Source organism: Thermobia domestica, chromosome 11, assembly GCF_964235325.1.
Source record: "Thermobia domestica chromosome 11, izTheDome1.hap1.1, whole genome shotgun sequence".
Lineage (NCBI taxonomy): Eukaryota > Metazoa > Arthropoda > Insecta > Zygentoma > Lepismatidae > Thermobia > Thermobia domestica.
Window position 1 is genome coordinate 239836022 of NC_137464.1, and position 20388 is coordinate 239856409.

At 38.2% G+C, this 20388-nt stretch overlaps 1 protein-coding gene across 1 annotated transcript in view; it reads left to right on the top strand.

Moving 5' to 3' along the window:
* The window catches only part of LOC145663792 (uncharacterized), a 59535-nt gene that overhangs the window by 4429 nt on the left and 34718 nt on the right, over positions 1 to 20388 (top strand). Inside the window, exon 2 of the mRNA XM_081729883.1 lies at positions 8073 to 8148. Coding sequence (XP_081586009.1) covers positions 8073 to 8148 — 76 coding nt within the window. The remainder of the gene's footprint in view (positions 1 to 8072; positions 8149 to 20388) is intronic.

Consider the following 20388-nt stretch of genomic DNA (forward strand, 5'->3'; position numbering starts at 1 on the left):
TTTTAAAACCTTCCTTTAACTACAGTCTCCTTCGCTTCCTCCCTCTCTTTCCTTCTACAATACCGTCTAGCACGTCCCTCATAATACAGTTCCTCCTCAGCCAATATCCCAACCAGTTCCTCTTCCTCCTCGTAACAATATCTAAAATTATTTCAATAATCAGTGCCGTCTTGATTTTCTTTCATGAGTCTCAGGGGTAGCCTCCCCAGTTTGGGAACCAATGAAGTGTTGGATCTCTTAAAGTATATAAACAGATTACGAAATGTTGTGACTTATCTTATAAGTGATGAAGCGTGGGCGCCTATTAAAAAAATAAAGGTCATCACCTATGTTGTACACTATCATCATACTTACACGAAGGTAAAACTATATTACATTTAGAAACATACAATGTATTTCCGTTAGTATTGGCACATTGCAGAGTTTATTATCCCTTATATGCAGAGTAAAATTTCCCTATGAAAAGCATAAGATTTCTTAAATGCAAGACTTCCAAGACTCTTGCAAGCAATACCAAGACCAAGACCAAGACTGGGTGTGCAAGACCAAGACCAAGGGTTCCAGTGAAGATCAAGACCAAGACCAAGACCATCCCGGTCTTGGTCTTGGTCTTGCATTTGCTCATCACTAACAGTGCTACCTAATTTGTCATACCACCTTGTATTAAGATGCAGTGTAGGTTTCTACTTGTTATTTGTGGTATCCAGTAAAAAGTTTGCTTTTCTCTACTTTGTATGGTTTGTTTCCTAAGAGAGTTATATCTATTTACCTATCGATCTACTATACAGGGTGTATTAAAAGTACTACAACTTTGAAAACTCATATTAATTTATTCATTTATCTTACAAACATGGTTTTGGTACTGTTCCAGGGCCTAGTAGGCCTACTGAGAAGATCTTAACCATACTTTGTACAAAAATTACGTTGTACAGTTGTCGCAGACTTGGATTCTTCAAACCAAAACACACAGCTAACACACTCAGGACCCGTAAAGACAGGACTAGCTCAGGAGAGTAATGCTCCCGGAAGTAGAAACGAAAAACACTTTTCCGATTGGTTGGCGTTATCCACTTCTTGCCACGTTGCGTTAAAATAGTGCTGCTATCGGTCTTCGTGGCCGAGTGGACTAGCGCTATATGCTACTAACAAAAGTCACTTTTGGCGTGAGTTCAAACCCGGCCCGAGGAAAGTTTTTTTACAGTTTTTTTACAATTTTATAACACTTATTGAATTAAAATAATATGAAAATAATACTCAAAAAAGTTATTTATTTACTTTTGTGCAGATAAGTAGTAGTAGTAGTAGCATTCCCCTTGTACTCCATGATATAGGGCTCGTTTTGTTCCCCTTGTACTCTATGATATAAATTTTGTGACCAACTTAAAACTGGCTAGGATAGCGCGTAAAACAGCTGGATAGAGTAGCGCGCAGAAAAACGTATTTCCGGGAGTATTACTCTCCCGAGCGGGTCGTGTAAAGACAACCATCTTTGCTCCAACTGCCGCTAGCTCTTGCGGTGGCTTGTTTCTAAACTAGTGTACTACGTGAGTCAAAAGTTGATGTATTTTGCAACAAAATGACACCAAATCCATGACACCAAGGTAAATAAATATGTCTATATGAGTTTTCAGTTGTAAAGTCCTTTTCGAAATACCCTGTGGCCCATTTTAATCTTTCCACGGAAATATCTTGAAAACGGTTGAACATAAATGAACTGAGCGAAAACTCAAAAACTCAAATTGGAAATATCATGAGACAAATCGAATGGTGATATCGCGGTGTCCCCCCAGGGCCGCTCTTCAAGGGGGCTATGGGTCCAACTTTAAAATTTTAAATAGAAACATGGGGCGAGTGACACATCGTTCGATAGATCTTTAAGAACTAAAACGCGATGTGGCAAAAGATTTTTCATATTGGTCATCGTATTCAAAATAGCCGCCAAGATATGTTACCTGTATCAGATAAACGTTCAGCAGTACTAATATGAAAACGGTTGAACATAAATAAACTAAACAAAAACTCAAATAGGAAAGCTATGAGGAAAATCGAATGATGTTGCGGTGCCCCCAGGACCACCTTTCATGGGGGCCCAGGCCCAACTTAGAAATTTTAAACGAAAATAAGGGTCAAGTGATACTTTTTTCGATAGATCTTCATACACTAAACAGCGTTGTGGCAAAAGATTGTTCATATTGGTCACCGTTTTCAAAATGGCCGCCAAGACATGGAGCCTGTATCAGATAAAACGTCCAGTACCACTATTATGAAAACGCTTGAAGATAATAACGGATGAACAATAAAATTCCTATAGGAAATCACAGTGGGTATTTATCATTCCAGGGATCGAAAATGTTGCAACAGAGGAGAAGATGATTAGAGTAAAAGTGCCATAATGCAAAAGAGGAAATCTAGTTCCCAGAAAATCATCGTTCCAACGTCCTCCGTAAGTGGATAAAACGGGACGGGAAGGAACGGGGAAATTGTAAATGAGAACCTTAATTTTTGCAAATTGTATCTACATAATAAAACTGTCTGAAATGTGTTTTTTATAACAGATAGTAGATGTCTGTAACGGAAAAAAGTAGGTAAAATTCTTGTTAAATGGTAACTTCCATTTTGATTGCAGGCAATGATTTGTGCAAAAAAAAAAAAAATCAATTGAAATGCAAAACCAATTTGTCGAACAATGCAATTTTAGAATAACTTCTACAAACGGTTTTGCTCAAAAGTCGTCTGCATAATATTGGTTCATTACAGTACCAGTCACTTGTACATCCAAGTGTTTCAGACAAACCATACCTATTGCAAGTAAAAGTAGAGTTCTCATTTGAGATTTTACCATTCATTTCCGCTTCACCCACTTACGGAGGGAGATCGGAAAGATAATTTTCTAACAATTAAATACCCTCTTTAGCATTATGGCACTTGTACTTTAATAATCTTTTTTTCCGTTGGATTATTCTCGAGGTGTAAATGATAAATAACCTCTGTGATTTCCTATACTAGTTTTAACCTGTTCATTTATCTCCAACCGTTTTCATATTAGTGGTACTGGACGTTTTATCTGATACAGGTATCATGTCTTGGCGGCCATTTTGAATACGGTGACCGATATGAAAAATCTTTTGCCACAAAACTTTTTAGTTTTTAAGGATCTATGGTCACCAAGACATCATTCGACGTGCTTTATGTCATTTGCCTGTTTCACTTTTTGTTCTGTTCATTTATCTCTAACCGTTTTCTTATTAGTAGTACTAGACGCTTAATCTGATATAGGCGTCATGTCTTAGCGGCCATTTTGAATACAGCGACCAAAATGAAAATTCTTTTGTCACAACTCTCTATAGTGTTTGAAGATCTATCGAGCGAGATATCACTCACCCCATGTTTCCATTTAAAATTTTAAAGTTGGGCCCTGGATCCCCTTGAAGGGTGACCCTAGGGGCACCGCGACAACACTATTCGATGTGCCTCCATGGCTTTCCTATTTGAGCTTTTGTTTGGTTCATATTAGTGCTACTGGACGTTTATCTGACAGAGGTAACATATCTTGGCGGCTATTTTGAATACGGTGACCGATATGAGAAATCTTTTGCCACATCGCTTTTAAGTTTTTAAATATCTATCGAACGGGGTGTCACTTGCCTCATGTTTCCATTTAAAATTTTAAAATTGGGCCCCGGGCTCCCTTGAAGGGCGACCCTGAGGGACATCGCGACATCACCATTTGATTTGTCCCATGATATTTCCTATTTGAGTTTTTGCTCAGCTCATTTATGTTCAACCGTTTTCGAGATATTTCCGTTCTGCACTAGTGTAACAGGTTGTGTACCTTTGTAATACAAGTTCTAGGTGGCACAGTGATAAATTATTAACCAGGTATTATTATTATTATTATCTACACCAGAGTTCCCTGCCATTTAATTCAAGTATGGGTTGGAATGTGAGAGGTAACGGAACATAGACGGGATATTGTCCACCACAAACTCGTCTGGCCGGGACCACTCGTACCAAAGGTAAGCGCTTTACCACTGAGACCTGTTCCACTATAACATAACATAATTTATTAGGATTGTCATTTGATATTTTGATATCAAGAGTATTATTTTGTCATATAGATTCTGTTCAACACAGTAGTGTACGCAGAAAATTTCATTAGGGAGAAATTCATTTTCAAATTTTGAATGAAGCTTAAACTTGTAGCTCAAACTTCGAAGGCATTTTCGGAAGTTGTCATGTATTTGCAAATTTTCAAGAATAACATGTATCCTGTAGTCAATTTTTCTGTAAGATTTGTATTCCTTTTCTGTGGATTTGTAACTCAAGTTTTCTGTAAGACCATTGGAGTGTGCGTCTTCCTTTAGACTCTTTATTCGTGTAAAATCGTGCCACAAGATCTTGAAAATTGTATTCTTTAACAGGTGATGCTAACCTTCTACATCATGGTCGTGCGGTGGTCCTGGCCGCTGAAGTTTCAAGTTGTGATGGGAATATTAGGGTTTTCTATTGAGCCATTGTTGAGTGAAATAACCGATAAAATTATACATTTTTTTTCCCATATGGGCACTGTTCCGTAATAAGCAACTAGCCATCCTCAACACATTGACTGAAAAGAAATGCTAATGATGCACACATACGGATGTGGAGGAGCACTTTTTCATTGCAGTTGGTCATTCACCAAGCCTACATTCTGCACTTCCCGACAAATGCTTTGGTTAAAGTCGAAGTTACAACTAGGTATCTCGGAATTTGAAAATATGTAATTTAATACGTTCAGAGCTGCTCTTTCGCAATCACATTTAGTTCGCGCTGTTCAGAGACGAAGTTCTCACAAAGGTAAAAAGGTCCCTGTACGTATTTTCAGTTTTGTGAGGAAGCAATGCCTAAAAAACTTGACTGATTGATATGGTCTCACGTAAACTTCGTGGTCCTTATGCAGAGTCGTTTTAAGTGCGATTAGTGCCATACTAAAGAGTTTGACTAACATAAGTCTCCTGCAGTAGTCAGTGTTTTAGTATGACGCTAATCATACGTCGGAACGACTCTGCATAAGGCGGCGTATGTCTGCTGGGTCTGTGTACAGCTGCGCAAATTGTTTTGCACAACTTTCGAAACTTCCATCAAAGCAGTGCTGGTTGCCCTTCAACGCTGGCCTCCGACCATCACATCCAAACAAACAAAATCTGTTAATCGTGCACTGTAAAAAAATGAGGTGTTGAAACAGCATAAAATGACCACCACTTTAGCGTGTTACTTGTGTGTTAATTCAGCACCAAGCACATCGCCTTCCGAGCATGTCAAAAATTACTCGGTACTACCTGAGAGAATTTGCATTAGTATTTATCGTTTAATATGAGCAAAGCTTTGCGAAATATATTTGACACTTATGTTCTATGTTTTCTGCAATCGGTCACAATAATATTCTTGTAAATCTGCGAATCGTCTGACAACAGTTACATAGGCAACAGTTCTGCCATCTTCTGTTCATACTTGCTAAGACACAAGAATAACAGATAAAGAAAATAGATGGAAGCATTGCTATTTGTGAGCTGTTGTCAGATGACTCACAAGTTTACAACAATATTATTGTGGCTGATTACAGAAAACATAGAATGTTATTAGTTACTTGCCATAAATGCAAAATATATTTCACAAAGCTTCGCTCATACCAAACAATAAAAAACAATGCAAAAACTCACAGCTAGTAACGAGGTATTTCTGATATGCTGTGAAGGCGATGTGCTTGGTGCTCGAATCTCATAGACCATATATGTGTATCAATCATAACCAATGTTTACCATATATATCACTCCCGAAGAGAAGACGTTATCGTGTGGTTTAACAATAAAAAAAAAAAAGAGCTTGGTGTTGAATTGACACTTAAGTAACACACTGAAGTGGTAGTCATTTTGTATTATTTCAACACCTCATTTTTTGCTGTGTATTCCAATCTATCATTCTGCAGAAAATAGCTCATTCAAAAATTAGAATTATCTACGTTCTAATATGTTACAGGTTTGATATTTTTTTCTTTCTTTCTTTTCTTACTTGGCGCTGAAACAAACGACAAGGTTCATATCGAAGCCGCCAGAAAATATGGATTATTCTAATGCCCTAAAAATTCTAACACCCTCATTCTCAAAACTGCAATACGAAAAGAACCCCTGAAGCTTTCAATACGGCTCAAAGAGGGAAACCGATATATGACGTCACACCAAAACGTTTGTTTCTGTTACTGTGACATAAACAGCGCATTTTCGCATTGTTTGAAAATTTGTATCTCCGTAACCAAGAAATATTTTTCTGAGATTTTTTGGTGTGTGTTACATTGAAAACAAGTTCTACACGATTGTCGTCAAATTACGTTTGATAGGGGGAAAGAAAATGTCGTTTTTAAATGTGATTTATTTCATACTTCTTGGTGCCCAATTATATTTCGTCATCTTTGGTCGTGGAGCAACTGTGCACATTAGTGTTGCATTAGAGCCACATATAAATAAGAGAAGAAAAAGACTTCCAAACTTTTTCGTTATATACATATTTCCTCTTTATTCAAGTTCTGGATTACATAAGTTTTGCAATAATTGTATTTTACACATGTACTTGTAAAAGTACCCATATAAATCCCCTCTGTTTCTTCACAAGTGCTTTAGATTTGTGGCAGTCAGCAAGTCAGTGAGGATCATCTATTCGTTATAACATAAAATCATGGCAGGTAGCATCTAACACTGGTTGTGGCAATCAGCACCACACTTTTTCGAGTATCTATAACCTTGACTGGTGAAAATTTTCTCAACCATCGCTGACGAAATTGAATACTGAGATTTATGCCCTTCCCGCTGATCTATTAGCTATGACACGCACCTTTGGCTCATAGAGGCTAGTGTTGGAGAAAGCATGATAAGCTTTAAGGTGGTTGAGATTTCATCTTAAACTGTAGATCCACGTATAATATAGACTTGGTTCTGAACGTTAAACAACTGAATACTGAACTGCGTCATTCAGAGAATGTTACATTTTCCTCTTAAAATAATTCCCGACAAATAATACTGTATTATATCCGAATTCAACGACCAATACAAGCAATGCTTCTTCCAGAAATATTTCCGTGGGGGTTTATCCTCTCCCTTCCTGAAGCTAAAATAAATTAAAATTCTATTTCATATCATTCTTGTGCAGGCTCATCCTTTATCAAATAACCCAGGGCAGCACCTCATATTTTAATTTTGCTCCCCCGGACAAACTTTTCTGTAAAAAGAAACCTGAATACAAATTGTGGCTAAAGGTATATCAATGTCGTACGTATTAATCAGGTAAACTGTACATTTTATTAAGGTGATCACCGTATTTTGATAACTTATATATAATATATTTTCTTTATATGTGGCGAGTGGCCTCCGCGGGTTAGTATTTTGCCTTCCCAGTTAGTCTAGTGACTAGTGAATGTGCCTTTGGTGAATGTGATCCCAGGTTCGATTCCTGCTGGGAGAGCTACTGGAATTTTAATTGTCCCTATCTTTCTATGTTCGTGTTCCTATCGTGTTCGGTACTCCTGAACAGTTGAGAAATGGTAAAGTAAGAGTCAGGACATTTTAAAAAGAAGTGATAAAACGTTCATCTCTGGTGCGTGCGGTCTCTAGTTCGATCGCAGCTCACACCAAGTTGGCTCTATGGTGGACAAACACCCATATGTGGAAGTTTTCTCGGGGTTCTTCCGCTTCCTTCCACTTTCTTCATTGCAGGGGTGTCATTAGGGGAGAGCAAGAACGGGCAATTACTCCCATTGAGTTTGAGAAATACATGTTTTAATCAATTGTATAGTAAGATACTAATTAAAAAAAAAGGTAACATTCTTAGGTGAACTATGTAATCTCACCACCCCTCCAGTAAAATCTAAAATGGCGCTGATGCTTCATTTCACCATTCTTTCATTCTGATCATCATCGTATCCGTTACCTTACATGGTATAATTGTGAGACGTAAAACTGAAAGATTTCATTTCATTTTCTATGTTTTACTAAATTTTAGCAAAACATTTAATAATTTTCTATATGTGCGTTTAATTTTCACAGAGATTACTTTGATGCCACGCGTTGGGATTGGCGGTGTTTAAAATTGGCAGCTTCAATGATTGGATTTGCAGGCATGGTAAGAATATTTTATTATTAATTGAAAATACCTTCCTTGTTCACCATCTGAGTTGCTTTATTCACTTCTTTTACAATGAACCTGGTTGCATACGCTTTTTTAAAAATTCATTTCATTTTGTTTGTTGGAAGTAAAATGCCCAATTTCATACTGAAACCATTATAAACCGTTGAATTCCACTTAATGCGTGATTTGAACTGGTGTTGTTAACTTTCGAATAATGCTTTATTCGATTGGTTTGATTTGAGCTTAGTGTCCCTTTCAGCGAGGCTATTTGAGAAATGGACCTACAATTTAACGTGGGATCCGAACCACATGAGTTACCACCGGTAACTGAATCTGGTCAAAGACGCGTATGCCAGCCATATAGCCAAGAGGTAGCTTAGAAGTCATTATTCAAATATTCTTACGTGGATTTTTCCATAATTCATTATTCCATTACTCAAGTAAATTTGATTATTCCAATTTTATATTCGATTGACGAATAATTATTCGAACAAATATAGGAATAATGGATAATATTCGAACGTTCGAAATGAATATTTGGATATTCCAATATCATCATCATATAGGTACTTTGTCATTATTGTGTGGTCACTTGCAGCAACTGAAAAGTTTCATGCTCCATGTTCTTGTACTAACCTCTTCGTCCTCCCGTTCAATTTTTCTGTTTTGATACCTTCCATCAACTGTAACCTCTTTCGCGCACTCCCTCTCTTTAATGGCACCATACCGTCTAGCACGTCTCTCGTGATAGAGTCCTTCTTAGTCAATGTCCCAACCAGTTTCTCTTCCCCTTTTCAATTACATCTAAAATTGTTCTTTTCTTCCCCGCCATTTCTAACACCCTCTCATTCGTTTTTCATTCCATCCAGCAATTCCCTCTATTCTTCTCCACACCTACATTTTAAAAACCGAGTCTTCTTTCATCGCTTTTGCGTAATGTTCATATTTCTGATCCATATCCTACAATACTTTACACGAAGCGTTTTATTACTCCTTCTCTTAATCTTCCTTTTACATACTTATCTTTCTTTTAAATACTTCTTTCGTCATTCCTATCCATGCTTTAATTTCATGTTCACACTTTATATCAACATTAATAATACTACCTGGGTATTGAAATCTAGCCGCCTGTTCTATATCATTCCCTCCTACTTCTATATTTGATACCGACTGATTCGTTCCAATTACTATAGCTTTTGTCTTTCTAACATCTATTTTCATCCCATATTCTTCACAACCCTTCTTCGCGTTTTCTAACATATTGCTCATTATTTTCAGATTCTGCAACAAGAAAGCGCCGTATTGTCTGCAAACTGTATAGACCTACACCTTAATTATTCAACCTCCTACCGAAATACCATTTTCAATATATAGGCTGTTTCTCACTATCTCTTCTAGTTAGATATTAAACTATGTTGGTGAGAGATAACATCCCTGTCGAACTTCCCGTCCAATTTCTCTCTCCTCTGTCATTCCTTTCTCTGTTCTATCACTTGTTGGTTTTATATAAGTCTTCGATATTTCCATTTTAATCCAAGCTTTTTTTTCTTTAGAACTTTCAACAATAGTTTCCATTTCAGTTCCCGGTCAAAAGCATTTTCTAAATCAATAATACAGCACATACATCTCTTTCCTTTTTACTATGAACTTTTCATTGATTCATCTTAATACAACAATTGCATCTCTTGTGTCCTTACCTCTCCTAAAGCCGAACTGTTCCTTCTCAACTTCTTCACTTGTTCTTCTATACAATCTTCTTATCAATATTTGAAGCATAACTTTTGCTGCTTGTGCCATGAGACGAATAGTTTTATAAACATCAAATCCCTCTGGGTTCGCTTTCTTAGCAAGCGGTATCATGGTTGTCTTCAGGAAATCTTTCGACCACCTTCCTATTTCGTGTTTTTCATTTCAGAGTAGGAACAATTCTATATTGCCTTTGCCTCACATATTCTTAGTAAATTCGATTGGTATATTATGTATCCCGGTTGCTGTTGAATTTCTAACCTCGGATATAACTTTCTTTAAACTCATCCCGAAGAATAGTAGACCCTTTATCATCCCTGCGTACTTCATTTTTAACTTCCACATCCATGCCTCGCAGTCTATTCCTGTTGTTGTACAAGTTCTCAACATATTCTTTCCATTCTTATTTTCTATTGCCATCGTAGTATCATCTTGCTTCCTCTGCAGTTTCATAAATTTCATCTCCTATATTCCCTCATACTATCCAACTGTTTTTAATTATTCAATGTCCTTACGTGTTCTTTTGTAAAACTCTTTTCTTGCTATGTATATTTCCCTTCATAACTCGTTATTTAACTTCTTGTACAGTCCGCAGCAAAAAAACCTGCAACATGAGCATGTAAGTTTATTGTGAAACTACGCCTAACAGCGCATGGAATCAATATAACGTCTAAGTGGAACCAATCAAGCCAGGAGAAACCTCGGCGTCCTCCTCTGCACACTAATTTTTGGAGGAAAGGACGTCGTCGTTTCATAATAAACTTACATGCTGATGTTGCAGGTTTTTTTGTTGCAGACTGTACATCCTTTGCCCTCTTTAAAAAAGCGACCTCACAAGATATTTCCGAGGGTGGCGAGAGTAGGCTTTTCTTACCTTGTGTTATAGTAGTGTCGAAATTAAACTGTTAAAAAATTGTACACTCCGCATCAAAAAAATTGCGACACTTAACGCCGTGCAGCTAGGCCACCCAATATACACCTTCTTATCCCATAATAGTGTCTGGTAGAGAGAGACCCTCCCTCTCCTCCTTTCTTCTCTCCCATACTAAAATTAGCTAACAACATGAACGCAATTCTGATTTAAAACTACACATGTATTAGTATCGATAAAATGAAATAACAAAACCGAGACGAAACAAGATTCATAAATTAATTTAGGGAGAAACTGAAACACACACGATGAAAAATTGAAACCAATGAATGTCTATTACACAGAGGTTCACAAATGAGGCAGAGAGAGAGGGAGGGAGAGAGAGAGAGAGAGAGACAGACAGACAGAGACAGAGACAGACGAGGCGAGAGACGAAGAAAAAGAAAAGGGAGGACAGATAAAAATGTGGAATTCTAAACTTACCAAGAATAAGAACCTAACATTATAAAGTTCCCTTACCAGAAATCCAACAGTAATGTAGAAATAACGTTCGTTTTATATATTTTTTCAGGACTGTTCGAATACATAGAAGATGCTTGAAACATTCACTAAGTCACTTTCAAAAACGATAGCATACTCAATTTCCAGTAGAACTGTAGATCTCACAGACAAATTTAAGATAATGTCAACAGTTTAACACACATGCTTCGTTTCTGCGTGTTTGTTCGGTTGTAAATTCGGTAGTGTTCATTGGACGTACTGATGCAAACTACATTCTAATAAACCCAGTAGGTAGTGTAGGTCATATCTTCCATTTCAGACTACTAATGCAAAGTGAAAAAAAATAAAAAAGAAAAGAAAAAGGAAGAAAGAAAGAAAGATAAAATTGAATGATTGCTATTTTGCTGGTAAAATGTTATCTGAAATATTCTATATTAAAAGTACAAACCGTATCATAATGCAAAGTTACAAATGTTCAAATGGCAAATTGGATGTTCCTTGTAGATGTAGCATACCTTGCATGTTTCAAATTTCAACGTGAATAAATCACATTGAATTATAAGATGGAAACGAATTTGTGTCGAACTAGTATAAATAAAATTTTGTTTTCAAATAACCAAAGAGGTTACCATTTTCTAGTCTTTTCCGAAGACTTATCTGTACCGAATATCCAAAATCACTTCCATTTCTTGCTAATATAACGTTATAATTTGCACAAAGAGAACGAACACGCTAAAGCTAAAACGGATCATAGTGTCAGTCGGATGATGTTGGTTAGCTTATGGACCACCACTGGATCGAGGTTTTAAACCCATAGTGACCCAGTAATTCGACTGAGACTCGGTAACTCAGATGATAAAAAAGATATTTTGCTTATTCTCTTGCGTTTAAACAGTATTTCTTTCAGAGATGACCAGGACTGGAGATGTTATGTCCAAAGTATTGAAAAACTCGACGCTGAAGTTGCCAGTTAATTACATTCTCCAGACCAGGTCTATCGTGCTCTTGCTCCGTTTTAACTTTGGAACACGAATACGCAGATGAAGTGCGTGTGTACGTGAGAGAGAGGGGAGAAGTTAAAAATGCAACGACAGGATAGGTAAACGACAAGATAGAGAGAGAGAGAGAGAGAGAAACCCTTTCCCAACCAACATTCGTAAATCGTCTGTATCATGATAAAGGTGTTTGTTTCCACATTTTTAAGCATTGGACGTATAATATGAGAAATCGATTCTTCACTATCACTTTGTAAAAAATGCAAGGTTGGCATGAACATGATTGGAACCCATGCTGGACACCTTTATTAATTGTAACTCCATTTCGCTACCGGTACACTACCATGCCACCTGAAGCTAAAAGGCAAATATTACTTACTTTAGCCTTCATCTTTGGAACGATCAAGCTTCTTCCTGTAAGTTTTTTTGCACCTAAGTGCACAAAGAAATTCATTTATTCGACGACCTAGAGAGAAATTAGTGCCCACTAATAAAGGAAACAACATACAATCCAGGAAAAATTACGGAAATAAAAACATATTATGAATTAATGTCGCCGTGTAAGTTCAAAAGTATGTCAATAATAATAATAATAATAATAATAATAATAATAATAATAATAATAATAATAATAATAATAATAATAATAATTATTATTATTATTATTATTATTATTATTATTATTATTATTATATTTATTATTATTAGCATCAATTGGCCGCTTTGCTGGGCTAAATTGAGAAAAAATAATAATATGCTCCGTTATTCAGTCACTTTTTACTATTACTAAAGCGCTCTTTGATATCGGTCATTTTCGATGAGTTTTATATAACCCCTCACCTTTCCATTCTGCGGAGCACGGCATCTTCAGTGCCATTGTTCATCTTAGCCACCCGGAAAACTATGAATTCCACAATGATATTGGTTATTTTGATCATTTTTATATTTCTTCCCCTCCTGCCTGTTGCGGGCTGAATTTGGATTTAAACGGCATCAGATGTGTCACTGTTCGTCTCAGCGAGTAGAAAAATTATAGATTCGATACTAATATCGGCCATTTTTCGTAATCTTTTAAATGTTGCTATCCTTCCAATTTCAATTAGTTACACATAGTTACACCATCAAAATGATCTGAGGAAATCCATCTCGGGTTCGTACTTCATCTAGGTTGAAAATTTTATCGAGATTGGTACGGTGGTTCAAGAGTTATTAAATTTGATTATATATATATATATATATATATATATATATATATATATATATATATATATATATATATATATATATATATATATATATATATATCTCCCTTTCGCATTTCCCTTCTCTAATTTCTAGCATCAAAGTGAAATAACGAAAACCATACTAGGCCCGAATCTCATGTATGTTAAAAAAATGATCGAGATAGGCCGCGTGTTTCAAGACTTATTAAGTTTTATTTATTTTTATATATCTTTCCCTTACCCTCCACTCCCCTAAGTTTTACCGTCAAAGTGATATGATGAAAACCACTCCAGGCTCGAACTTCATCCATGTTGAAAATTTGATGCAGATCTGTTCGGTGCTTCAAAACTTATTAACTCATTAACATAGTCACTTTTATTTTAATTTAAATGGATTTTTGTATATCTCCCCATCCTCCCCTTCCCTACATTCCACCATCAAAGTGAAATGATTAAAAGCATTCCACTCCACAAACGTAATCTATGTTGAAAATTTCAACCACGTCGGTCGTTTGATTCAAGACTTATTAAGTTTTCTTTATTTTTTATATTTTTTCATCCTCCCCCTGCCCTAAGTAACATCATTAAAAAATAAATAAATAAAAATACTCCCTGGTAGGAACATTATCAATGTTGAATATTTGATCGAGATCGGTCGGGTGGTTCAAGAGACTATAAGTGACAGTCCCTTTCAATTTTACAGTATAGGTTATTATTATTATTATTATTATTATTATTATTATTATTATTATTATTATTATTATTATTATTATTATTATTGACATACTTTTGAATTTGCACGGCGAAATTACTGCATAATATGTTTTTATTTCTGTATTTTTTCCTGGATTGAATGTGGTTTCCTTTATTAGTGGGCACTAATTTCTCTCTAGGTCGTCGAATGAATGAATTTCTTTGTGCACTTAGGTGCAAATAAACTTACAGGAAGAAGCTTGATCGTTCCAAATCAAGGCTAAAGTAAGTAATATTTGCCTTCTAACTTCAGATGACATGGTAGAGACAGTTTCGCTCGAGCCTTCGAGCAGTGCAGATCGCAGCAGAACCGGAAGTGACTATTTGCTTTATCCACACCTATTGTGAACTGTTCATCGAAGATAGTTGAGGCCTATTTCGGCTGATTAGTGATATTTTCCTACAGTGAAGTTCGTTTAAGTTGTGTTCATATTCTAGTGCGATGCCTTATAAGAAGGAATTGCAATACAAGCTTATTTTTGATAGGCGATACCGGAGTTCTCGACCCCATTCGAGCCTTGTCTACCAATAATTGACTGATAATTTTCCAGGTATTTTTGAGAAAATTTGTGCATTACAGCTCCACGAAGAGTCTTATAGTATTTATATCAAATTTAAATCTATTGCGTATTATGATCAGTTTTCATCGACAGTACCGGACACAGTGCCATTTAAGCATGCTGACGGCAACACAAGCCTAGTGCGCATTGTCCCAGCAGAAGACCCAGTGAAAATGGTTCGTGTTTATGATTTTCCACTAGAAGTGCCCCTCACAGTGTTAGAGGATCATTTTCGGGCCTATGGTACCGTGCGTCGAGTGGAAACGCTATATTGGACTGCCCCATTTCCCACTGGAATCGACAGTGGTGTTAGAATCATACACATGGAACTGACGAAACACATCCCTTCCCGTGTCATCATACAGGGCTACAAAGTGAGTGTCTCGTATGAGGGACAACCCATTACCTGTTTTTTTTGCCAGAGTTTTTCCCACACCGTATCCTGCTGCCCAGTCAAGAAAAAACCAGTTGGCAGGGTGTGAAACCTAACGCTGTATCAGTTCAGATGACGGAAATAGGGAAAGTGCTGCGTCCTGCTCCTTCCTCAGGTTTTGTGGATCGCTTGGCGGGGCCCCCTCAGACCTCCCGTCCGGCCCCGCGCAGGATAAACCTATCCTTGATGTTGATGACTTCCCTGAGCTACCTCGCCGAGCAGATGATTCTACGTCATACAAATCATTGCAGCCTGAGATGGAGGAGCCCACACTCCCTGCGCCCCCGCAGGAACCTACCGATCCGCCACTGGAAGTTTCGAAGATGTCAGTGCAATTTACAAATCAGAATATTACAACAATTTCAGCAGAGTCTATGACAAGTGGTAATGAAGCTTTTATTCTTCCTACTTTTTCCCAGAGTGCTAATTCCGAGGAGTCTGATTCTCTCTCACAACAAAAGCGCCGCCGAGTTTCAAGGTCAGCAAATAAAAAGAATGAACAACCTGTTTCCCAGTGTGTTCCACCACGAGCCAAACAGCCAAGTTCACGAGAACCTCCCCCACAATTTCGTTCCACGTCTGACTCTGAGTTATAGTGAGTGTTGTTTGTTTGCCTTCTTGTCACGATACGATAACAGCTGTGTTTTTGTGTCGATACATATTCGCATGTTATGCGTGTTTTTTTGTTTTCTCTATTTTTCCTCGTTTGTTATCAAGTGTGCCAGAATAATAGTTTTGCTGTGGTCTTATCTACCAATATTTCTACGGATTTTTCAAGTAAGTACTGTAATGTGTGTTTTTTCATAGTGCCTCAGGGCATGCCCATGTTAAATGCTTTCACTCTTCTAACTCTTAATATTAATAGGGTTAGCTCTGCACCAAATCTAACGTCGTTAAAGCGGTTTATCGAGCGCCGCCGTCCTGATGTATGTTGTCTCACTGAATTGACTTTTCATTCTTTCGATTTTCTCCCCGATTATAACGCTATAATTAACTGTCATAACACCACAGGAGTCGCGATACTTGTAAGAAAAGGTTCAGTTTATGATCGTGTCATGCTATCACCTGATGGTAGAGCAATTAGATGTTATATCTCAGGAATATGCATTATCTTATTGTATCCTTATTCTGGATTTCTTAAAATTAAAGAGAGGGATGAGTTTTTTGCAACGACTATACCATCTATGGTTCCTCCTGGTGTCGATCAATGTATAGTGTTGGGCGACTTTAATGCGGTGATAGATCCTAGGGAATTCCCTCACCCCCTCACCTCCCTGCCCAGCACTAGTTGAGCTTGTGCGTGCCATGAAGCTACATGATGCTCTTTTTGTTTCTAACTCACCGCATGTGATGACATTTCGCTATTTGTCAACTCAAAGTCGCCTCGATCGGGTTTATGTCACAGATCCTTTATGCAAGGCAGTGCTGCACGTTTTAATCCTCTTGCCCCCTTTGTCAAATCATGCTGCGTTTGAAGTAGCTTTTAAGCTTCCTTTTTCTCTTCCCGCTGGACACGGTCCATCGTATTGGAAGATTAACAATACCCTTTTGTCTCGTGAGGACGTGATAGATGAATTTACGACACGCTTTGAGTATTGGTGTAAGATGCAACGACATTTCCCCAATGTTGATACATGGTGGCAAGTATACGGTAAACCTAAAATTCGCAGTTTTTTCCAATGGCGTGGTAAATTGGCACAACAGCAGGACCGTACGCTTTCAGAATTTTTCCATCGTGTTCTCAGCGAGTTATGGTCATCCCCTCCAACCTTGGCCAACAGGATCCAAATTCAGGAACTTAAGAGTAGGTTGCGTCAACTAGATTCACATGCATCAATACAAGCCTATTTTTTGGAGGATTTTTATCATTGCTTCCCAGAAGAAACTGCTTCCATCTACCAAATTAATCTTCTGTTTCGGAAGCGGAAAGCTACGTACATTGACTTCCTCACAACGGCAGGTGGAATGGTAGTTTCTGACTCGCTACAAATACTCCAATAATTCACAAGGCATTATACAGCTTTTACAAGTGTGCAGACTCCAGATCTCTCTACCGCCCCAGAATTCTTGTCTGCTCTGCCTCACAAGTTCACAGAGACTGATTCTCACCCCTTAACACGTCCTATCACTGCGGATGAATTTTTTTTCTGTTCTACGGGGAACCAAAGGCCGTAGCTCCCCTGGGATTCACGGTCTGAGCTTTGCTTTTTATAAGCGTTACTGGTCCTTTCTTAGCCTACACTGGTTTCTCTGTTTAACGCATGGTTATCTGGGCAGCCCTTTTTTCACAACGTAGCTATTGTGGTTCTCCTACCAAAGTCCTCCAACGCGCGAGTCGTGACCGATTATAGGTCGCTGTCCTTATTACCAGTGGATCTTAAATTATTTACAAAAGTTCTCGCTGCCAGACTTCGTCCCATTATTCGGAAATACATTAGTCCGTATCAAGCTGCGCTACATGAATCGCATAACATCCAATACACGCTTCACATCCCTGCGGGACCTATTTGCGTATTATCACCTTCGCCATGTTCCTGCTGGCGCACTCGCAGTGGATTTAGCCAAAGCTTATGATTCAGTAGACCATCAGTTTCTCCATCAGACGCTTGTATCTTGGGGTTTTCCCGCTGTTTTTCGCCGGGTGATTCATAATCTATATGCTAAAGCTCAGTTCCGCTTGCAAATAAATGGACATCTATCCCCAACCATCCCTTTACGACGCGGACTACGCCAAGGGTGCTGTCTTAGCACCATTCTTTTTGCTCTGGTTTTAGACCCACTTCTCCATCGTTTGGCCATGTTGTCTTCGAATGGACCCTCCCTGTTCCGCAGTCAAAACATTTGTGGGTATGCTGACGACTTGACCATAACGGGAGTTGATCCTGTCTCACTACAGGGCGTGTTTCCTGTCCTGACCCGTTTATCCCGATGCTCGGGTTTGCAGTATAACGACAACAAAACACAGGTGTTGTCCTTTAACAGTTTTCAGCTCCCAGAGGACCCTTCAGTTTCTCCTGCCTTACCGCATGTCACCTCACTCACTATTTTAGGCATCCCCTTCACGTCTAACCCAACTCCCAACTATGATGAAGTATGGGCTCCCCTTTTAACGCAAATTCGTAAGTTGTTCTATTCACAGCGCTTCCGTAGGCTCAATTTCCTTCACCGTATTCATTTTATCAATATTTTTGTTGTGTCTAAAGTGTGGTACAGAGCGCGTGTGTTTCCGTTCCCAGAAATTTATGCCAAACGATTTGAATCCTTATTCCTATGGCATATTTGGCGAGGTTTTTATTTTCGCATTCCCCGACAAGCCCTTTATTTGCCTCGTTCCGCTGGTGGGCTGGGCTTAGTCAATATTCGTATCAAATATCAAACGTTGTTTATGGCTGACACTTATGCAGCGCTCTCCTCACTCAGTTCTATCACTAACCTTTGGGTAAGTTGTTTCTGGAAGGATTATAGTCAACCGCAAATCCCTCCTTATATTCAATTCGTTGATCAGTGCCCGGCCTATATCAAAACGTTTATTCGATATTGGAATTATTCCGGGATGGTTCTCCACCCTCAACAACACAATGCGCGCTCGTTATATAGGACACTCAATGCGCACTCTTTCTCTCGCACTATACGCGTACCTCAAAAGTATCCACACGTAGATTGGCCGCAGGTGTGGTCTAATATATCAAACCCTGTCATACCTGAATACATGCAGGTTTTGTGGTTTCAGGTAGTACATCAACTTTTCCCGACACGGGCGCGTCTTTATGAGATTCAACGAGCCCCAGAAGCTTTGTACGAGCACTGCCAGCAAGAGGACACATTAGCCCATCGATATACACAATGTGTCGGCTCGCCATTAATTTGGCACCCATGCAAGAGGTGTTGGGCCGCATTACCCGTCGCCCGCCTTCATACTTCACGGTGCAATTTATGTTATTCCCAGATTTTCATTTTTATCCCCCCACTAAACATCGAGCGGTGCTGTTTCTTGTTGCCAGCACTCTCCTATATTTTCAGCGATTCACAACCTTGTTAGATGCACGCACGTATTTTGAGTTTTTGAAACGTACAGGTCGAAAGTTGTACACCCCAGACAGGGACCGGCAACTTTTCAGACGGGTTTTGGAAGTGGTTTTGCAATAACGCAAATCCCTCTCTTTAGGAATAGTTTTTTTTATCATAGAATATTCCATTGTGGTGTTTAGTATAAGTATTATTATGTAATACAGTAAACAGGCTTCCGCCTCCTTTAGTACAATTTTTTTCCTTTTTTTTAATTTTCTTTTGTGATGTATAGTATATGTGTTATGATGTAATATAGTCAACAGGCTACAGCCTCCTTTTGTACTTAATTATGTTTGGCTCCTGTGGTTGAGTTCTCAGCTTGTAATTTCTGTACGGAAATAATAAAACTTGTAGTGTAGCGGTAGCGTAATGGAGTTACGATTAATAAAGGTGTCCAGCATGGGTTCCAATCCTGTTCATGCCAACCTTGCATTTTTTACAAAGTGATAGTGAAGAATCGATTTCTCATATTATACGTGCAATGCTTTAAAATGTGGAAACAAACACCTTTATCATGATAGAGACGATTTACAAATGTTGGTTGGAAAGGACAAGGGATTTACCAGAACATTCGAAACACTTCATTGATCTGTAGTAAACACTTTTCGTGTTATCGTTCTCAGAAAGAAATATTACAGCATTTGTTTAACAAAGTTTGGGTAAAGCAATCGGTGGTGTAGTGGTAAAGTACCAGACTTCCAAGCAGAAAACCTGGGTTCGATTCCCCACCAGGTAGTAGAACTTTTTCGCATAAAATAATGGCTGCAAACAGAGATTTATCTTCTGTTGGAGAACTTACAAAGCATCACTGGCTAGAATTCGAATAAACAGTGTGTGTGTTGTTCATCATACACTGTCATGATAAGTATGTTTCATATTTATATTCGTCCCTCTCTCTCTCTTTCTCTCTCTCTCTCTCTATCTTGTTTACCTATCCTGTCGTTGCATTTTTAACTTCTCCCCTCTCTCTCACGTACACACGCACTTCATCTGCGTATTCGTGTTCCAAAGTTAAAACGGAGCAAGAGCAAGTAGACCTGGTCTGGAGAATGTAATTAACTGGCAACTTCAGCGTCGAGTTTTT